Below are 20,162 nucleotides of genomic sequence, written 5' to 3'. Positions count from 1 at the left end.
CAGCAAATAGTTGAGTTCTTTTTAAAAATCTCAAATGAAGTTACAGTGGCTTCTAAACTAAAATATGAGCAAAATTATAATGTGATTTTAAAGATTCTGTTTTTTTTATTTAAAACAGTGTTAAAATTGTTAATAGCTTGAGAAATTTTGTGTTGTTTTGAGAGATTGATAAACTACTTCAGAACTGTACATGGGCTTTGGCCTGCTCTTGTAAAGCAAATGAACTATGATAAGTTTTTCTACTCTTAGACTTTCAGTGAAAAATATTGTGTGTGCACTTAGGTGTACATGCCACAACACACATGTGGAGGTAAGAAGACAAGTTTGTGAAGTTCGTTTTCTCCCACCTTTTTGTGGCAGTGGGAGATCAAACTGAGGTCATCAGGCTTGATTACCTGCTGAGCCATCTTGCTGGCCCTATTTCAACAGTATTGAGCAGTTTAATTAGTTTAATTAGTTTAATAGTCTTTGTCTATTTTCTTCATGTTCCCTCTGCTTGAAATCTTGAAATTTGACTTGCTGTTTTTATTAAATTGGTAATACTCACTTCATGTCATATAGTGCTTTTTAACCTGGCTGTAAGGAAGGATATTCTTCCTCCAGGTTTGCTCCTGATCCATGGCTTCTTTCCTCCTTGTTCTGCTGGCTGTCCCACAAGCTCCTTTACCAGATCTTCAGAGTTCTTTTTCGGGGTAGTGTCTTTCTCTAGTAATTCATGGTCTCTATCTAGACTTTTAGCTTAACTCAGTTTGCCTAGATTTTCCCTCCCTGTTACAGTGCCTGGGAAACACTTAAGGCAGTTAGCAAGTAGGGCTTGCGTGGCTGCTTCTCATTTTTCAGGAATCATTGTTCTCTATTGCATATGTCAAGAGTTGTGAAACCTATACCCTAAATCTTATGTTTTGGGCTAATTAAAGCTGGACAGTATACTTGATCTCTGTTGCCATCTAATAACTAAAAATGAAAGTTTTTATGTTGAGATTTATGATTTTGTGGTTGAATAATTCCAGGTGATACACAGTGTTGGACAATAAGTATATATGAGTGCAGTGGGAACATGAAGGGAATTGAACTTTGAAGTAAACTAAATGCATGGATTTCAGGGTGAAGGGTTAGACTATAAACTGAGAACCAACATTGTGGAGGTTTGACACACCTTGTTTTCTGTTTGATTACGTTAATATTCTTAAACTTACATTAGCCAGGCGGTGGTGGTGCACGCCTTTAATCCCAGCACTCCGGAGGCAGAGGCAGGCGGATCTCTGTGAGTTCGAGGCCAGCCTGGTCTACAAGAGCTAGTTCCAGGACAGGAACCAAAAGCTACGGAGAAACCCTGTCTAGAAAAATCAAAAAACAAAAAAAAACCAAAAAACTTACATTAAATTGTTTTGCATTTTTTACCAGATCCTTCTGATAACTTAAGAGAGATTCTCCAAAATGTGGCCAAATTACAAGGTGTATCAAATATGAGAAAGCTGGGCCATTTGAATAACTTCACTAAGGTAAGCAGCTTGAAACTATACTGTTATATTCTTTTTCTTGACTCTATAAACATTTCCTATTGATCATTAAGAAGAAATTTTGAATACTAACTTACTGAGTTACTGAATTATTTGCTTGTGGTTTTCTAATTTTTCTCACTGATTTCGTCCTGTTTTAAATTCCTGAGTTTACTGTTGTCTGTGCTGATCTCAGAACCTCTGGGCACCTGCTCTCTCCCTGAGGGAGTGGAGCTGCAGTCACACATCACCATGCTTTGCTAGCAAATGCAGTTAAATAATAGGAGTATGTTCGTATTGTAGAGAGTTCGCTAGGCTCTGAAAATAAAATAGAAACGAAACGAATCACTAAGAAGCCTATAATCCAGTCTTTTATTGGCATAGTATGTTGGTGACATTAATATTAATTTGTTAAGTATTTAGAAACAAACGTAGTTCTCAGAGACCTGTTTGTATTTTCTTTCATTTACCCTGATTATTTATTCTCACAATTTGTACCTAAATTCGAGCTCAAGTGGAATGCATTTTCTGGTTTTATTCCCTTTTACTAAATATCAGTTTTATTTTGCTGATCTTTACATGACTCAGATAAGCCCACTTGCCTAAGTTAAACGATTAAAAACAATTTATTAGGCTTAGGAATGCTGTCATAACTGGCATTGGACACCTCAGTGTGTTGCTCTACCTGTCCCAGTATGTTTGGAAACTAGGGATAGTTGTAAGGATGGCTGTGCCTGTTCTTGCCAACACTCTGGAGCCAGCTTAGTCCCAAAGCAGAAGAGTGCTGTCTAGTGGGGATCAATGTGAGCACTTAAACGAGGCACGTGAACTTCATTTTGTAGTTTGCACTGTACTATTCCAGATGATTGCTGTTTGACATATCAGACATAAATATCATTTGACTGTTTATACTGCATCTTCATAAGTAAATGAATATTTTGTACTTAGACATGTCTCAGTTCCTGCTAGCTATGTTTCTAGTATTAATATCCAACTGTGACAGCCAACTGCCAGTCCTTGGATGGTACTGGATAGGACTTCTGGAGTGGGGTTGATTTAGCCTTTCACTTTTAGGGCAGTACTGTTTCTCCTGTCTCTGCTCCTGTGTTTTTTGTATTTTTTTTTTCTGTGCAGGTCCAGGCATTGGTGTGTGGGTGTTAGTTTCTTTATTCTCCTTCCTCCCATTCTTTCTGGCTTCATCTCACTTCATTAGTTTTTTTCTCTACTTGGTCTGTGCATCTTAGATTGTATTCTCAAATGATTTCTCTCTTTCCTTACCGTCTTTGGGCTGTCCCCTACCCACCATCCCTGTCCTTCCCTTCTGCTCCATTCTTCTCTCCTCTCTTTTTCCTAATTCTCCTGTGCTTTGTTTTTCCTCCTCTCACCGTGTGGGAATTTCACCACTGTATAGTGATTTCTGTGATGAAGGCCCAAGTGTGTGTGTTTTGTATTTTTAAACCATATTTTAAAAGTAACTTTTACCTTTTTGTGCTAACTTATTATTGCCTGTCTTCAGGCACTTGTGGATTGGGAGACCAGGTAGTCAGACTGGGTAGAAAATGTCTTACAGGAAGAAGTTCAGAGTTAGGTCTAAAGCACTGCCTCATAAATAAACTCATTAACTTAAACATGATAAAATTTACTGTGACTATTTAATAATATAGGAGAAGCATGAAACTTTAGTTCAAAATTTACAGTCCAACAAGTAAGTAAGTATCAAAGCAATCCTGGTGAAATTCACAGAATATTAATGTCTTCAGATGCAGAGCACTGAGCTTGTGAGATAGCTCTGTAGCATAATGTATGGCAACTTGGGGCTCATTTTATTTGGATTTTAATGTTTACCTGTTTGCTACTTTTTCGTTAACTCCAAGAAGACAAGCCTGTTTAATAGTTGAATTGTAGGCTGTTAATCAGGGTTTTTCAGTGTTAGCTCTCTTGACTTAGGTAATTATTTTGGAGAAAGGCTAAGCCTTGTTTCTGGCTCTGCCTACTATATAGCAGAAATATTTACTTAACACACCTGAGTGATAAGAAAAAAGGTCCCCAGGAAAACCAAATGTTCCCAGGAGATAAAATGCCCCTATTTAAGAACAAGTGCTCTTCCAAGTAAGTGCGTGTGGATTTTGTTAATAAAATTCACTTGTTTACCAAGCACAAGCATATACTGAATTTGACTGTAATAGTAAGCTTCTAATCCGTATTGTTAGAGAGTTAGGTGTAAAAGTATGTATTGAGCTGGCATATCTATAAAGGCTGTATGTATATGTTCTTAGTCTAATTTAGAGGTTCTCAAAAGTCTCTTAAGAATGGCTTGATTGGCTAAGAAAATAAAAAGATAGTAATTATAATTCTAGAGCTAGTGGATATTCTCTTTACATTAGAACACACACACACACACACACACACACACACACACACACACTTTCTCTCTGCGTTTTAGCTCTTATTGCAAGCTCTTAGAGGGTACTAACCCTTTAAACTAAGGTTTTCAGACAGATGAAGTATTCTGCGAGTTTCTACTCTCCAACTTTTCTTTACCCCAACATCTATCCTGTACCAGACTTTTAAGAGAAGGAGCTTGTGATGTGATCCTTTCATCATGTGACTGCCACACACCATACTTTCCCTCTGACATCACTAGATAGAACAGTGTGTATAGCAGACTGATGATGAATATAACCTCAGTGTTCTATTTTTAAGACAGGCAACATGTTCTCAATCTAGAGACCTGCCTTCTAAAGATGAGAATGCTCTGAAAGTATCTTTATTTGCTATTTTATATATTTATTATATATGTGTATATAATTTGCTATTTTATAACTTTATCCACTTAAACTTTTAAGGTGTGTGTGTATTATAAAATGTGAAAATGGTTTAGAGATTTTACAGTAAAAATCCCCTTCCCCCTCTAAATCACTCTACCATTTTACCAGAGGTTGTGATTAGAAGGCACTGACCTTTTCTGGTAACAAACAATGTGTGAATATGTTTATGTATATGGTTTATTTATATAAGAATTAAACAAACTAGCCAGGTGATGGCGGCACACACTTTTAATCCCAGTTCTTGGGAGGCAGAGACTGGCAAATCTCTGTGAGTTCCAAGGCCAGCCTGGTCTAAAACACAAGTTTAAGATATAAATCTCTTTTTTATATATATTTGTCTATATGTGTTGTGTGTATATATAAATTCCCTTCTAAGACTTAGGTTTGGTGGTGCAGTCTGTAATCCCAGCTGCTTTGAAGGCTGAGACAAAAAGATCTCAAGGGCTTGGAATTAATGAGGATGACTCAGTGGGTAAAGGCATTGCTGCCAAGCCTAAAGGCTTGAGCTCAGTCCTAGGAACCAAGTGCTGGAGGGAAGAGACCTGAAATGTGGATGCTGGGAATTGAACCCAGGTCCTCTGGAAGAACAGCTAGTGCTCTTAACCACTGACCCATCTTTCCAGCCTGCAAAGTTTTATTTCAAGATAGATACAAAGGAAACCACAGTGGAACAGAGTAAGACTGCTGAAGACCAATGATGAGAAAAAAATCTTTAAAAGATTCTGAGTTAAAAAGACATGTTTCCAAAGAGCAGACAGCAAGACTTAACAACCAAGTGGCTTGAAATGTTAGGAAGAAGTAGCAGCCAAACTAAAATTCAATGTAGTCACCAAAATGTACCGTCAAAAGTGAAAATAAAATCATTTCCAGACAAATACAAACATGGAGAACTGTTAACTACTAATCTAGTTAAAAATCTAGTCTAACACCAGCAAACAGTGTCAACATTAACAATAGCTTTTGACCAATGAGGAAAAAAATGTGGCATTACAGAAGAACAGTGAAAGGTGAATGAATATGGGTGTTAATATAAATTATTGATTATGTATAGATTGAGACAATCATCAGTTAATAGTAGTGATATCTTATGCATTTTGAAAGATTAAAAAAACTTACGGGACATGAGGGTTAAGAGTAAATAAAGTCAATGTAATGTGAGCTTCCAACATTGAGGATGTGGTGAAGAATCATACATTAGAGGAACCAGTAATGCTTGGAAGGACAGTTGCAGCCACTGAGAATGATAAGTAAGTGATACATTGGGGAAGAGAAACAGAATAAGAGACAGTAATTCAAAAAGGGAAAAAGAGTTAAATCTAAAATTGTGGTTAATAAAAGTAAGATGGTGGAAATAATGCAGCACATTTTTGTATGTAAAATGATAGGGTTTTTTTTTTTTACAAATTTATTAAAGAAGAATTCCCTATTTTGAGCCTTACATTGTACATATAAATATATAAATCTAAATTTATATGCAAGGTATTTTTGTGTTTCTTTTAACAGCTTCTTTGTGATATTGGCCATAGTGAAGAAAAACTGGGCTTTAATTATGAAGACATCATAATTTGGTAAGTTTAGTTCAGTCTTCCTCCCTTATTTTAGTAATTTCCATTGTAACAATTAAAATAAAAGGTAGGATAACAGCATCACATGCTTATTTCTGTAGAGTTGATGGTTGGCCAGAAGAGAAATATTGGATCTTCAGTGACTTTGTTATGTCATGAGCCTTAGTTGAGCTTTTGTGGTTGCTGGATATAAAGAACTGAAATTGCTGTTCAAAAATACCCAGACTTCTCTAAAGGTTAAAATTAAATATTAAATCTGCAGACTGAATTTTTCTGACTCTTCCCAGGAATAATACAAATCAATAAATCTAGATTTTACCTATGAAAGTATGTGTGTGCCTCTTACAAGTTTGTTGTATGGTAACAGGTTATTAATCATTACTGCTTTTTGACATTCTTAAGAGTTAAGATTACTAGTGATGTGTGTTTGCTACTGTTAAAGAGTTTGTTATTAATTTAAATTAATCCTTTGGGATTTGTGGAAGCATAGAAACAAAGGATACATGGCAGAAACATATCTAAAGATACACTTTGGAAAGACTCTATGTGATTTCTTCTTGTAGTTACACAATGTGCCAGCACATGATTAAAACTCAGCATTGACTAGATTATTGAGACTGGAACAAACCCAGGTTAACAACATTACCAAGTGAAACTCTTTGCTTTGGAGTAGTTTTTTGTTTGTTTGTTTTTATAGAACAATCTTACATAACCGAAAGTTTGGGATATCCTCAACTGGAGAAGAACTTGATGTGGGTGAATACCTAAAAGTCTGAAAAAATCGGGATTGCTCCAAAGTCTGAGACTTTGTTAGTTATTTTAAGTGTTCAAAAAGATTAGCGTTCTAGAATTGCAGATAAAAAATACTCAACTTTTGGACTTGAAAGTAGTCCAGTTTAAAAATACCAAGAATCAGAAATACTTTTCTTCCTATGCATTTCAGATGAGGGCTAAGTAAACTCTTCTGAAATTTTGTATGTCTTTGAAACTCATGTGATAATGAACTTTTTTGTTTGTTTTCATGCAGTTTGCGCTTAGCTTTATTAAATGAAGCAAAAGAAGTGAGAGCAGCAGGGCTGCGAGCGCTGCGCTATCTCATCCAGGATTCCAGTATTCTGCAGAAGGTGCTAAAATTGAAGGTGGACTATTTAATAGCTAGGTAATTTTCAAGAATTGCTTATGTTTTGTATGTTTTTAAAGTTTTATGTTCAGTTTTAGTATAGTATCAAATGTGTATAGATTTTTTTTTGGTGTAAAGTGTGACAATTTTTGCAAACATATATGATCATGTTAGACTAAGGGCTTTGTAGCATAACAGGAACTCTCCATTATATCTCTAAGCAATTGTAAAATAGTTTTCTCCTTATAGAATAGTTTCCCTGTCCTTGCATTTCACATTATATATTAATATATATAATTAATATATCTAACTATACATCAGTTATTCTTTTCTGATTATTTGTAAGGTTCTTCCATGTTGATATACTTTTTGTCTTTTAAATTTGTTTTTGCTATGTAGTATTTGGTTTTAAGATTAGAACACAGTTGAAGGAGGATGCCCTGAAATTTTTATGCAACTCTGTGAGGCTCTCATTTCTTACAAACGGGTGTAGAAATAGAAATGTTGGAACAAGATGCATGTGTGTCTAGCCTTGAGAGATATTGCTGTATGAATTTTTTAAAGATATGGCACTAATATAATACTTCAGAGACCTTGACTTGGTTTGTGAGCTCTCTTTGTATTTACTATAGTTGTGTGGTTGTTTCTTTGAATGTGTATGTTTGTTTGTTTATGTTGTTTTGTTTTGACATGGTCTCAATACATATTCCAGGCTGACTTCAGACTTAGGATTCTCCTGCCCCAATCTCTTGAGTGCTGGGGTTACAGACATGCACCAACATATACAGCTTAGATTTTGTAATGACATCAATGATTAAAATTTTTTTTTTACTGTTTTTAGCCACTAACATATAGAAAATAGGGCATATTGTCTTCTTCCATAGCGATCTTGGCAAATTCAGTTTATAGTTCTTCTAGTTTGCAGATTATATTGTGCTTCCTACGTACATAAGCATTAATGACGAATGATGACTCTTATTTCTTCCAATACTTTTAGCATCCTTTGTTACACTGCTGAGAACCTTATTGAATTGGAATGTTCTTGAGTTCAGGTGCTTATTTTTCCAGGGTTATTCTCCATTTCCCTTTTAGAAGTAGTTGTCCAAAGTAAGTTTTTTAGTCTTTATGGTTGATTTTGGCAGGAGAATTGGTTATAATCCAAGTTAATAGCCAATAATATAAATCTCGTCTGCATGTGTATATGTGTGTGCCTGCGTATGTTGTATTGCTGAACTTGAATAAGCAGAAAATCTAGCTCTCCCTCACTTACTTTTTAATTATATTTAGACAAAACAAAAATGGCTTTGAATAATAACTTACCTACCTATAAAATATTTGGTAAAATACTCAACTCCCTAATGTAAATATTTGAAAAGTAATTTTGTTGAAGTGATACTGGATCAAATGTTTTTAAAGAGAATTCTGGATGCAAATTCTTTAGTAAAATAGAATTTTTGTTGTTTTGTTTTGAGACAGGCTCTCACTATATAGCTCTGGCTGTCCTGGAACTTGCTTTGTAGACCAAGCTGGCCTTGAACTCACAAGAGATCCATCTACCTCTGCTACCCAAGTGCTGGGATAAAGATGCACCACTATGCTAAAATAGGATTTTTAACATTGAATAAGACAGTTATTATAGATACAATTTAAACCTTGATTAAAACAAACTAGAACAAGGTGCAAATATTTTCCTATATAATTTATATACATTACTGTAATTTTTTATCAGGTAGGTAAAATTTTTCAGTATATCTCTGATACTTTGCTTTGTGCATCTGTTGTAATATCTTTATTTATAGATATATCACCTCATTTTCCCTTGATATTTTAACCGATGTTTCTGGTAACATTTATCACTAGATCTATATAATTAAGTATTGGCTGTTACTGGGAAAGCATGTAGTACAATTTTTTTTTGAAGGTTTAATTCACTGTATTGGATTGTGAAGGTAAATTGGAGCCAACACTCTGTTGGTATTGTTACGTGGGATTTCTCAGTGACTGATGTTTTGTACTATATAGGTGCATTGACATCCAGCAGAGCAATGAGGTGGAGAGGACACAAGCACTTCGCCTAGTCAGAAAGGTACGCGCCACATGTGAGAGCATAAAGGCAAATGAGTGCTTCCATATCTAGTTGATTAGAGAATATTTTTATTAAAATTTAAAGAATGAATTTTCATTGAACATTTAAATTTTGTTATGAGGTAAGTAGATCTGTTAAACATAATAAGCGTGATTATTTGTGTAATTAGTCTATGTGATTTGATAGCTTCTTAGAAAATGATTATGCTGAGAAGTATTTTTGTCCATAGTGGGCATGTAAGTGTTATTACTGCTTTGTCATCCCTTAATGTGTACTTCTTCTAGCTACTAGTATAAAATATCACAAACAGGAAGTTACTGCTTTCAAGATAAGTTTGTACACAACCCATGGGTGTAGTATGGAGGAGCGGGCTGCGTCTTACCGCCTGGCTAGCTTAACTCCCAAAATAACCACACAGAAATTGTACTAATTTAATTACTACCTGGCCCATTATATCTAGCCTCTTCTTGGCCCACTCTCACATCCAGATCTAACCCATTTCCGTTAATCTGTGTATCACTACGAGGTTGTGACTTACCAGGAAAGATTCACATCTCTGACCCGGCAACTTCATGGCAGCTCTCCCTGTCTGCCTTCCTCCTCCCAGCATTCAGTTCTGTCTTCCCACCTATCTTAAGTATTGCCCTATAAAAAGGCCAAGGTAGTTTCTTTTTTTAACCAATGAAAGCAACACAAATACAGAAGGACCTTCTCACACATGGGAACGTGTGATAAACATTTTCAGCAGATAGCTTTGTTGTATACAACGCCACAGTTTAAGCTGAGCGAAGGATTTGATTCAAGACAATCCACAAAGCTTCTGAGATTCCCTCACACATTTTACTTTTAGTTGTTGATGTGATTGTCAAGAAAGTAAATTTGGTTGGGACATATCCTAAGACAATCATTTCTTTTCCTTTGAGGGAAACTAATTCATAAAACTAACGCAGGATATGTTTCCGAATGGGAAGATATCTAGTCCTGTTATTACTGGTATTTTAAAACTGGGTCTTGCCATGTAGCTCTAGCTGGACAAACTACATTTTGGAGCCCAGAGTGGCCTCAAGCTCTTTATTCTCCTGCCTCAGCCTCCCTAATGCTGGAAATGCAGGTGTTTACCACTACATTCACTTACGTACACATAAAATTTTTCAATAATTGAATTTATTAGCTATGTCTTCTTTTCCTTGTCTTTAAATTTATTGCATGTTTCAGATGCTAGATTACAGAGTTAGTATACTGTTTTCTCCTTTCCCTCTTTTTTTTTTAACGATAGTAAGAAATAAGGAAATGAACGAGTTTTTTTTAAAGAAGATTGAAATTCCAATGAAAGTGATATTGGAGCGTGTCTTAGTCACTGTTTCTATTGCTGTGAAGAGACACCATGACCATGACAATTCTTATAAAAGAAAACATTTAATTGGGGTGGCTCACAGTTTCAGAGGTTTGTGGTACATTGCAGCATGCAGACAGACATGGTGCTGGAGAAGCATCTGGGAATTCTGCATTTAATTCACAGGCAACAAAAAGTAAATTGCCACTAGGTTTAACTTGAGCATAGGACACCTCAAAGCCCACTCCCACAGTGACATACTTTCTCTAGCAAGGCCACACCTACTCCAACAAAGTCACACCTCCTTATAGTGCCACTCCTAGTGCGGTCATTTCCTTTCAAATTGCCACAAGGATAGGCTTTGAAACTTTTGTTTTAAGTAAAATATTAGAAGAAAAGTAACTGACGTACTCCATAATTAGTCATGGGTTAAGCTACCCTAAAGCTAAAGAAGCTAGGTTTTCAAACGTGTGAAGGCACATAAAAAGTCTGAGTAATTATCTTTTCTTCTCGTTTACATACCTCATTTATTTGACCTTTTTCTTCAGTGTCTCTGATCTTTTTTTTTTTTTTTTTTTTTTGCTCTTTTCATCTGGTATTTCTTTCTGGTTTTGTTGTACATGTTTTCTGCATAGTCTGTTCCTGCTCTCCTTTTCATTTAAATTCTACTAGGGCTGGCAAGATGATGGCTCAATTAATAAAATACTTGCTGCATAAGCATTAGGACCAGAGTTCATATCTCTAGTAAAAATGTGAATATGGCATAATCCCAGTGCTGCAGAAAGGGTAAGACAGATCCCTGGGGTTCTTGCCCAGCCAGTTTAACTGAGTCACTGGGCTCCAGGTTCAGTGAGAGACCCTGTCTCAAATCATAAGATGAACAGTAACTGAGGAAAACATCCAACATTGACCTCTGGTTTCCACATAGTGGGACCTGTACACATATACATACCCCTTCACATGTACACATACATAATACTATATATTCTCCTTCTTGCCATGCTAGCTTATCTTTGCTATATTCATATGGAATGTCTTTATTCATAAAATAAGAATTAATACTATCAGGGATTAATGCTATTAATGTTAATAGGAATTTATACTGTCGTTTTCTGTTCTTTGTACCTGTAAGAATTTCATTTGGTGGAATTAGATGCCCTCATTATACTATAACACTAGATAGTGGGAAAGCCAGAATGAGAACTCAGTGTCCAGATTTCCAAAACTACATTGACTAATAGGTGTTAAGTGCAACCTGCCTACTTTGGTCCTGCCAACCATCTCTATCTAAGCTGTCATCTTATGACACCATACATGTAGTATGCAAAATACCACCATTACCACAATCACTGCTTGCTTCTCATTTCCTCCTCTTTCCACCCTCCGTTCACCTTCCAGTCACAACACAAATTTTACCTTTTTTTCTAAGATCACTGTGTGTATCTGCTTTGTGTCAGTTGTGTGGATTTATTGTCTAGGCTTGCTCCTTGCTTTATGTGTCTGTTCGTGCCAGAAAAGATGGCTATAAATAGTGGCCACAAAGTATCAGACATTGTAGGACTTTTCCTTTATTGAGGTTAGATAAATAAGTGAGGAAAGCATCCTTCGATCTCATTGACTCTGAGAGTTTCTTCGCCTGCATCTCCCTGGAAAATATAAACCATAATTTCTATTTATAAAATTTAATTTTATGTATTTGGTCCATAATCTATTTAATAGATAAAGAATATTTTTAGTAGCCATATAAGATTTTAGGTAGAATTTCTTTCTGTATTTGAAATTGTTGGCACAATTTCATTGTTTACATCTTCATTTTCCATGTAAGCAATCTCACTCAAAAAGAGGATTGACTTGGCAAAGAAAATATACTTTATTACTTAGTAGTCTGTTTAATTTGGAAAACTAAATTATCTTAGCTCTTTTAGAAATATATCACATGAAATTTATTTCTAGATAATTCTTTAAATGTTTTTAATTTTTAAAATTATATATATATATGTATATATGTATAGAGGGCAGATGCTATGTGCACATGGTTGCAGGTACAGAAGCCAGAGGTGATGGATTCCCCAGAGTTGCAGGTGCTTGTTAACCATCCACAGTAGGTCTTGGGGAATGAGTTTGGGTCCTCCAGAAGAGTAGCTGTACTGGTAACTCCTGATCCATCTTCCAGTTCTTTCCTAGTTCTCTTATGAACACAAGAGCTATGTATAACATACCAGCAAAAATTAAAATATAAGATATGAGGTTTTTCTCCCCGGGAAGATCATTTTCTTCTACCTTTATCCTCCTTTATTTGGTTAGTGGGAAGAATTGATTAAGAACAACTGGGACACCTTACTTAGAGTCTAGTGATTGGAAATGTTTATCTTATGATTGTGAAATTGAGTTCTTCAATTTCAGTTGAACCGTGTAGTATTACTTATTGCTGCTTACATGACATAAGCTACCTGTGTTACAGCCAGACTGAACAGCACAGATGGTTTCCTTGGTCCTCATAACCTTACCTGAGTGTCTTTCTCTAGTCATCTTGTATCCTGTGTCAGAACACAAATTTTAATTCTTCTAACAGGTTTCTAACTCCAGTAACATCAGGAAAAGTTACTTTTCTCTCTGTCAGAACAAAACTTCTCTTCTTTTCCTTCCCAAGGGTGTTAACTTTGAAATAGTTGATTTACCACATAGTCTGTATTAAACAGTAGTTTGCCACCTGCTTTATTTTCTTCCTGCTTTTTAAACCAAACATAAACGGTCTTTACATATTTCCAGAATTGCAGTTAATGTTGTTGACTGTTCATCCTTTGATTTAGGTTTACCCCAAGTTTTATTGCAAGGTATATATACATATGATCTACCTCAGAATTTTTCACACATCAAGAAAAGATTCTGAATTAGTCAGGCTACCTTTTGGAATAGCAACAGGTAGTGACAGCTAAAGAGTTTTGACTGGATGAAGTTCAAATAAGTTTGATCAGGCGGGAGGAATGGAGGTAAGTGTCAGGGACATGGTGATGATGGAGCAGCACAGGTGTGTGTCCACTGAGCGACATTGTGGACACCGAGGAGCTGTGTAAGATGCCACTCCTATTCTGGAGAGACCTAGAATCTTAGAAGTAATCTTGTTTAGTAATTAATTTAGTTTTAAATTATTAGAAAATAATCAGGGCCATTTCCATAGTAACTACTGTTAATATTTACTGTTAGTTATAATAATAGCAATCTTTATAGTTAAAACAATCCTTTGGGATGTCCATACAAAGCTAAATGTTAAAATTGGTGCCTTGATCTTACGAGAATTTTGTGCCTGAACTATCTCCATCTGAATAAAATAAAATTTTCAATGTAAATGACTTACCTTCTGATTCTTCTCTGTTACAGATGATTACTGTGAATGCTTCCTTGTTTCCTAGTTCTGTGGCCAACTCACTAATTGCAGTTGGAAATGATGGCCTTCAAGAAAGAGACAGAATGGTCCGGGCATGCATTGCCATTATCTGTGAACTAGGTCAGAATTTTCTTGAAGTAATGAAATGTTTTATAAAGTACATATAATATTACCTAATGTCCTTAGAAGAAAAGTGCTACAAAAATAAGAAAATGTTTACTTCTTATAGGAAAGTAAACAATGTGTTATTTGACAATTCAAAATTCATATTATTATTGTGTAAATTTTCAAATTTATTTATTATAAAATTTGATTGTCTTCAATCCAGTAGTAATGAAATCTACTCGTGTAACCTTCTGACATTGATGATACTATGTCTTGATATGGTTTAAAGTAATAGTTTACAGTGCAAAAAATTAATCCTAATAAAACCCTTTGTATTACAGATCAGAGATTAGAGCGAAAAAAAGGAGAGTAGAAACATGAATGTATCTTTATCTGGACTTGAGGAAAGTTGGTTGTGAATTATTGTACATGGGTGGTAGCAATAGAGTTTACGTTAAGGAACCAAAAACAAAAAAAGATTGTTGGCAGATCAAACAAGCAAAATAACAAGTATAAAGTAAAATAGTAAACAGAAATAATCCCTAAATACCTACTTTAAAAACTTTAAAAGTTCAATTTCATTTGTTATCAGTGGAATATAATTTTAAGTATCAAGAAGATAATGATTTTTTTTCTATTGCCAAAAGTACAAATTGTGGAGGTCATATTTCTGCTTGGGATAATAAATAAATTAATAAAGTTTAAGTTACAAAGGAAGAGCCACTCTACCACTGAAGACTCAAAGCTAGAGGTCGACATACATTATCTTTCTTAGTTACTTTGTATCTTATTTTTTGAAACAACACAATTAGTAAACATTGTTTAAAATGCTTAACCATATTTTCGATAAAGTAATGAATGAAGTTTAAATATTGGAAAGCTGCTAGTTGTCACTATAAATATATATCAGAAAACTGAATCAAGTGAAGAAGTGATCTATGTGATTACTACTGTGGAATTGTGAAAATTTAAATTTGATGTATTTCAGAAACAATCACAGTAGAATAAACAAAAGAAATATATAGGAAATATGGTGATTTGTGTGGAGAAGATGCTTTTGAGTGTGTCAGATTGAGGTTTAAGAAGGTACAGCTAACCTGTAATAAAGAGAGATAATGAAGACAGCAATGACACGGGAGGAAGTACATTGGACCTTCTAACGTAGTTAAGTTCTACATCAAGCAGATTTGGGCGTGGGTGTAACTGTTCAGATATTACTGACCCATACCATTGAAATCTGCACTGTGGTCCTGTGTGATTTTACCTAATTTTAGAAAACAGGAGAAAACCTAACTTTAAAGTCCAGAACAAACATGACAGAAGAAGCTCTAGAAACATTGTGAAAAAAAAATTGAGGAGAAAGGAAACTTTCTTTTCATATTATTTTATTTTTTGTTTTGTTTTAAAGATTTATTTATTATGTGTACAGTGTTGTGTCTGCATATATGCCTGCAGGCCAGAAGAGGGCACCAGATCTCATTACAGGTGGTTGTGAGCCACCATGTGGTTGCTGGGAATTGAACTCAGGACCTTTGGAAGAGCAGTCAGTGTGCTCTTAACCTCTGAACCATCTCTCCAGCCCCCTCATATTATTTTTAAAACTATTAACATCACTCATTTTTTAAAGAGAAAAAACCTTTAAAAAAAGTTACTGATCATATTTTGAAAAACACATTGGCATATCATTAAGAATAAAAACCCTACTGGACATGACAACATATCCCTGTCATCTCAGCCTTGGGAGCCAGAGCTAGTAAGACACCAAATTCAAAACCAGCTTGCAAATATAGCAACACTGTCTCTAAAAAGAGACTAGGTATAATTAGAGAAACATGATGGGATAATTAGTAAAATATTTGTGGGGAAAATTGAGTTTATTATCTCAGTGAATTCTAATCTCATGACAGATTGAAACAGATGAAACGTAAGTCATTAAGATGCATCCATGTCTGACCCACATGGTGATAGACACTCAGGACACAGACAGAATAGTGTGTGTGAGACTGTCTGAGCTCTGTGCTGACTTTTAGGCACTGTTTCCAAAACAAGGTCCACAACAAAAAGCAGAAACTACATGTGAGGAGCAGTCATGGTCTTCAAAGTAAGAGAGAAGTTTATCTTAAAGTTACAAAGGGGTATGTGTGGATGTATGATTGTATGTCTGTGGTTTTTTTTTTTTTGATAAAAGTAAATGATATACACTATTTGAAGCAAATTTTAAAATAACAAATACTGTAAAATATTTGAAAAAAATCACTAAAGGGCTTTTGTCTCCACAGTAAAATGTACTCTGAAATTGAAGGAAAATACTAAGTAAAGTAAGTCTAAAGAATATGACAAAATTGTTCAAAGAAATTTTAAAAATCAGGCTTGGGAAAAAGATAGTAAATGACTCTTAAGTGAAATCTTTTACTTGTAAATATAGGTACTAAGAAAGTTTCCAAATCCAAAAGGAAACTTAAGATTTAAGTGAAAGTGTAGGTTTTAAATACTTAATACTATGAATATAATTAGTTTTTCTTTCATTTTAGCACTTCAGAACCCCGAGGTGGTAGCTCTTCGAGGCGGACTAAACACCATCCTGAAAAATGTGATTGATTGCCAATTAAGTCGAATAAATGAGGCCCTCATTACTACAATTTTGCACCTTCTTAATCATCCAAAGACCCGACAGTATGTGCGAGCTGATGTAGAATTAGAGGTAGGCACTTTTAGTGTTTCTAATTTAAAATACAATTCTTAAAAATAATTAATGTGTGTCAGGGTTTTATCTTGGTGAATGTCTGTGCACCATATGTGTACAGAGCCCACAGAGGCTAGAAGAGGGCGTCGGAACCCCAAGAAATGGAGTTTCAGATGCTTGTAAGGTACCATGTGGGTGCTGGGAATCGAACTTGGGTCCTTTGGAAGAGCAGCCAATGGTCTTAACCCCTGAGCCATCTCTCTAGCCCAAAATATATAAGTTTAAATACATAATCTTACTTTGAAATTTTGAGATTATAGACTCAAGTGCTATATTAATTATCTAACCTGTGTTAATTTGGCTTATTCTCATTTTGTATAGTCATTTGATTAGTAATAAATTAAAAATGTTATCAGTATTTCAGCAACATGCAAAATAGTTCATTTTGTATTAGCCCTAAGAAGTTTCCTGAGCAAACTAAAGGATGAGTAAAGATTATATTAAGACACCTTCTAATAAGAAATTCACTATGTTAATATTGTCTAATTTCTGCTAATTATGTTCTGTTTATTCATTAAACAATACAAAAATTTTTTAATATAAGAACCGCTTTGGGGGCTGAAGAGATGGTTCAGAGGGAAAACTCTTTAACATGTAATTTGACAGCTTGAGTTTGGTCTTGGGACCACGTAAAAGCTGGACATGATTCAATTTTGTGATCCCAGAACTGCCTGGAAGCTCCTGTAGGAAACTCAGGCAAAAAATCAGCAAGAATTCTTCCTCAGAAATAAGGTGGAAGAGAGAAGAGACTCCCAAAAGGTGTCCTCCAACCTCCATGTGCACACCATGGCATATGTATACCTATGCTCACATCATAAGCATGTGTGCACACACTTATACACATCCTAAATTAATAATACAAAAGGGGAAAAACACTTTGACACTATCTGTAATGAATGTATCTTTTAAAAATATGAATGTACCTTTAAAAATATGTCATGTAAAACATTTACTAATTCAGGTAGAAGTTTCATATCTAAATTACTGAGGTTACTATATACTTCTTATGATAAGGAGTTATTAACTGAAGATGGCAGCCCTGACTATAATCCTAGCATTCATGAGGCAGAGTAGGAGAAATGGGAGTTGGAGGCCAAACAGGGCTCCTAGTGAGACGATACTGGACAGAGCAGCTATCACAAGTTAGATCTTAAGAGTTGGTTTTGAATGTAGTACATTATTGTTTGTTGAAGATAGCATCTAAAATAAATTTAAGTCAAGAATTTAAATGAGATTTAGAATGCTTACCATTTTCTAATTATCCTTACCATTTTAGGGTAGGAGCCTTAAAATGTTGTGGTTCTGATTTTATTAGGATGTTTCCTCTCCCCTCCCCCACCTCTCTTTCATGTGATCTGGTCTTAATATGATCCCTGAGATGGTCTCCAGATCGTAGACCCCCACCTCAGCTTGCCATGTAGGTGGACTGTAGTCAGCACCAGCATTCTTGCCATTGGGACTATTTTTAGAACGTTACAGATGATGAAACTTCATCAGACTATCATTACTAACAAATGTAATAAACATAATAGTCTCTTAGTGATTTTTAAATGTATTATTCATTGGAGTCCTATATCAATGGGTATTACTGATCTTCCATAGAATACTTAGCTTTAATTTTTATCAAGTTGAATAATTACTATTAAAAATTGAAGATGTTTTTATTTAAAGAGAGGAGATGACTCAAGGTATTGGCATAGGCTTTTTAAATTCTATACATTATAAAGCAAACTAGCAAACCTTTATGTAAATGAAAATAACCTGTGAAGACTATGATATATTTTTAAATAAATTCTTATATTTTATGCTTGCAGCCATAAACATTTTTTTCCCTTAATAAGATGTCACCCCAGTGACACAAAGCCTGAGAGGGTCGACTTTAGGCTGTACAGGTTCTGTTAGATGATGAGAATATAGTTCCCTCAAGAACAAACTGTATTAGGTGTTGCTAACTTTGTGGCTTTAGGCAAGTTATTTAGTTTTTCTTGACTTAAATTTTTCTTTGTTTTAATTAAACTATCTTTTTTCATTATACATACAAATCCAAGTTCCCACTCCTTCGCCTCCTCCCTTTCCTCCACTTACCCTCCCATCCACTCCTCAGCCAGGGTAAGGCACATTTTTTGGGGAAGGTCCAAGGTCCTCCCTATTATACCTAGGCTGAGCAAGGTATCCATACAAAGAGAATAGGTTCCCAAAAAGCCAGTACAAGCACTAGGGATAAATCCTGGTGCCACTGCTAGTGGCTCCTCAGTCTGCCCCAGCCATATAACTGTCAACCACATTCAGAGGGACTAGTTTGGTCCTATGCTTATTCCTTCCCAGTCTGGCTAGAGTTGGTGAGCTCCTATTAGCTCAGGTAGACTGTTTCAGCGCACGTCTCCACCATGGTCTTGACCTCTTTGCTCATATTCTCACTCCCACTCTTCAGCTGGACTTTGGGAGCTCACTCCAATGCTCCACTAGGTCTCTGCCTCTCTTTCCATCAGTTGCTGGATGAAGGTTCTGTGGTGATATTTAAAGTATTCATCAGTCTGACTACAGGACAAGGCCAGTTCGGGCCCCCTCTCCTCTATTGCTTAGGGTCTTAGCTAGGGTCATCCTTGTGGATTCCTGGAAATTTCTCTAGAGCCAGGTAGGTTTCTTTGCTAACCCAATAATGGCTCCCTCAATCAAGACCTATTTCCTTGCTCTCATCTCTGTCCTTACTCTGTCTCGACTATCCTGTTCCCTCAAGTTCTCCTTGCCCCTCCCCTTCTCCTCTCCTTTTCCCCTTCCATCCAGCCTTCTCCCCCTACCTCCATGTTCCCAATTTTGTCAGGTGATCTTGTCTATTTCAACTTTCCAGGTGGTTTTATATATATTTTTCTTAGGGTTCACCTTGTTGCTTAGCTTCTCTAGATTCATGAACTATAGGCTCAATATCTTTTGTTTATAGCTAGTATCCACTTATGAGTGAGTACATAGCGCATCTTTTTGGGTCTGGGTTATATCACTCAGGATGGTGTTTTCTAGTTCCACCCATTTGCATGTACAATTCAAGATGTCATTGCTTTTTATTGCTGTGAGTACTCTAACTAAAACAGCTAATCCTCTTAAAGACACAGAGGAATGAAATTAATTTTGTGTTATAGAAAGAATGCCTTTTATAATAAAAATTGCTTCTGTTTCTATTTCCTTTTCTAATTAGCGAATTTTAGCACCCTATACTGATTTCCACTACAGACACAGTCCAGATACAGCTGAAGGACAGCTCAAGTAAGTACCATGAGTTTCTGCTAGGGCGTGTGATGTCTGTGTACTTATATTAAGTGCTGTGTTTACACTGATAGTGTACAGTGCTAGGGAATGGGAGTATACGTGAATGTCCTATCTCAGGGCTTACGTTGTACTCTCTGAGTTATATAGTATACACTAAAGGAAGGCTTTGAGAAATTTAAATGTTAATTCGTGATCTTCACATTGATACAGCACTGGATTCCTTTGATTTAGTAATTG

At 35.6% G+C, this 20,162-nt stretch overlaps 1 protein-coding gene across 4 annotated transcripts in view; it reads left to right on the top strand.

Annotated features, from left to right (window-relative positions):
• Rictor (RPTOR independent companion of MTOR complex 2) overlaps positions 1-20,162 on the top strand; it is a 90,760-nt gene that overhangs the window by 29,674 nt on the left and 40,924 nt on the right. For all 4 annotated transcript variants that reach the window (XM_075975946.1, XM_075975944.1, XM_075975945.1 and 1 more), the window contains exons 3-9: positions 1,405-1,502; positions 5,831-5,895; positions 6,920-7,051; positions 9,035-9,098; positions 13,810-13,936; positions 16,453-16,622; positions 19,855-19,922. In XM_075975946.1, the coding sequence (XP_075832061.1) occupies positions 1,405-1,502; positions 5,831-5,895; positions 6,920-7,051; positions 9,035-9,098; positions 13,810-13,936; positions 16,453-16,622; positions 19,855-19,922 (724 nt within the window). The remainder of the gene's footprint in view (positions 1-1,404; positions 1,503-5,830; positions 5,896-6,919; positions 7,052-9,034; positions 9,099-13,809; positions 13,937-16,452; positions 16,623-19,854; positions 19,923-20,162) is intronic.

Source organism: Microtus pennsylvanicus, chromosome 6, assembly GCF_037038515.1.
Source record: "Microtus pennsylvanicus isolate mMicPen1 chromosome 6, mMicPen1.hap1, whole genome shotgun sequence".
Taxonomy (NCBI): Eukaryota; Metazoa; Chordata; class Mammalia; order Rodentia; family Cricetidae; genus Microtus; species Microtus pennsylvanicus.
The sequence above is the reverse complement of the archived record's forward strand: the minus strand, read 5'-3'. Positions and strand labels throughout refer to the sequence as shown.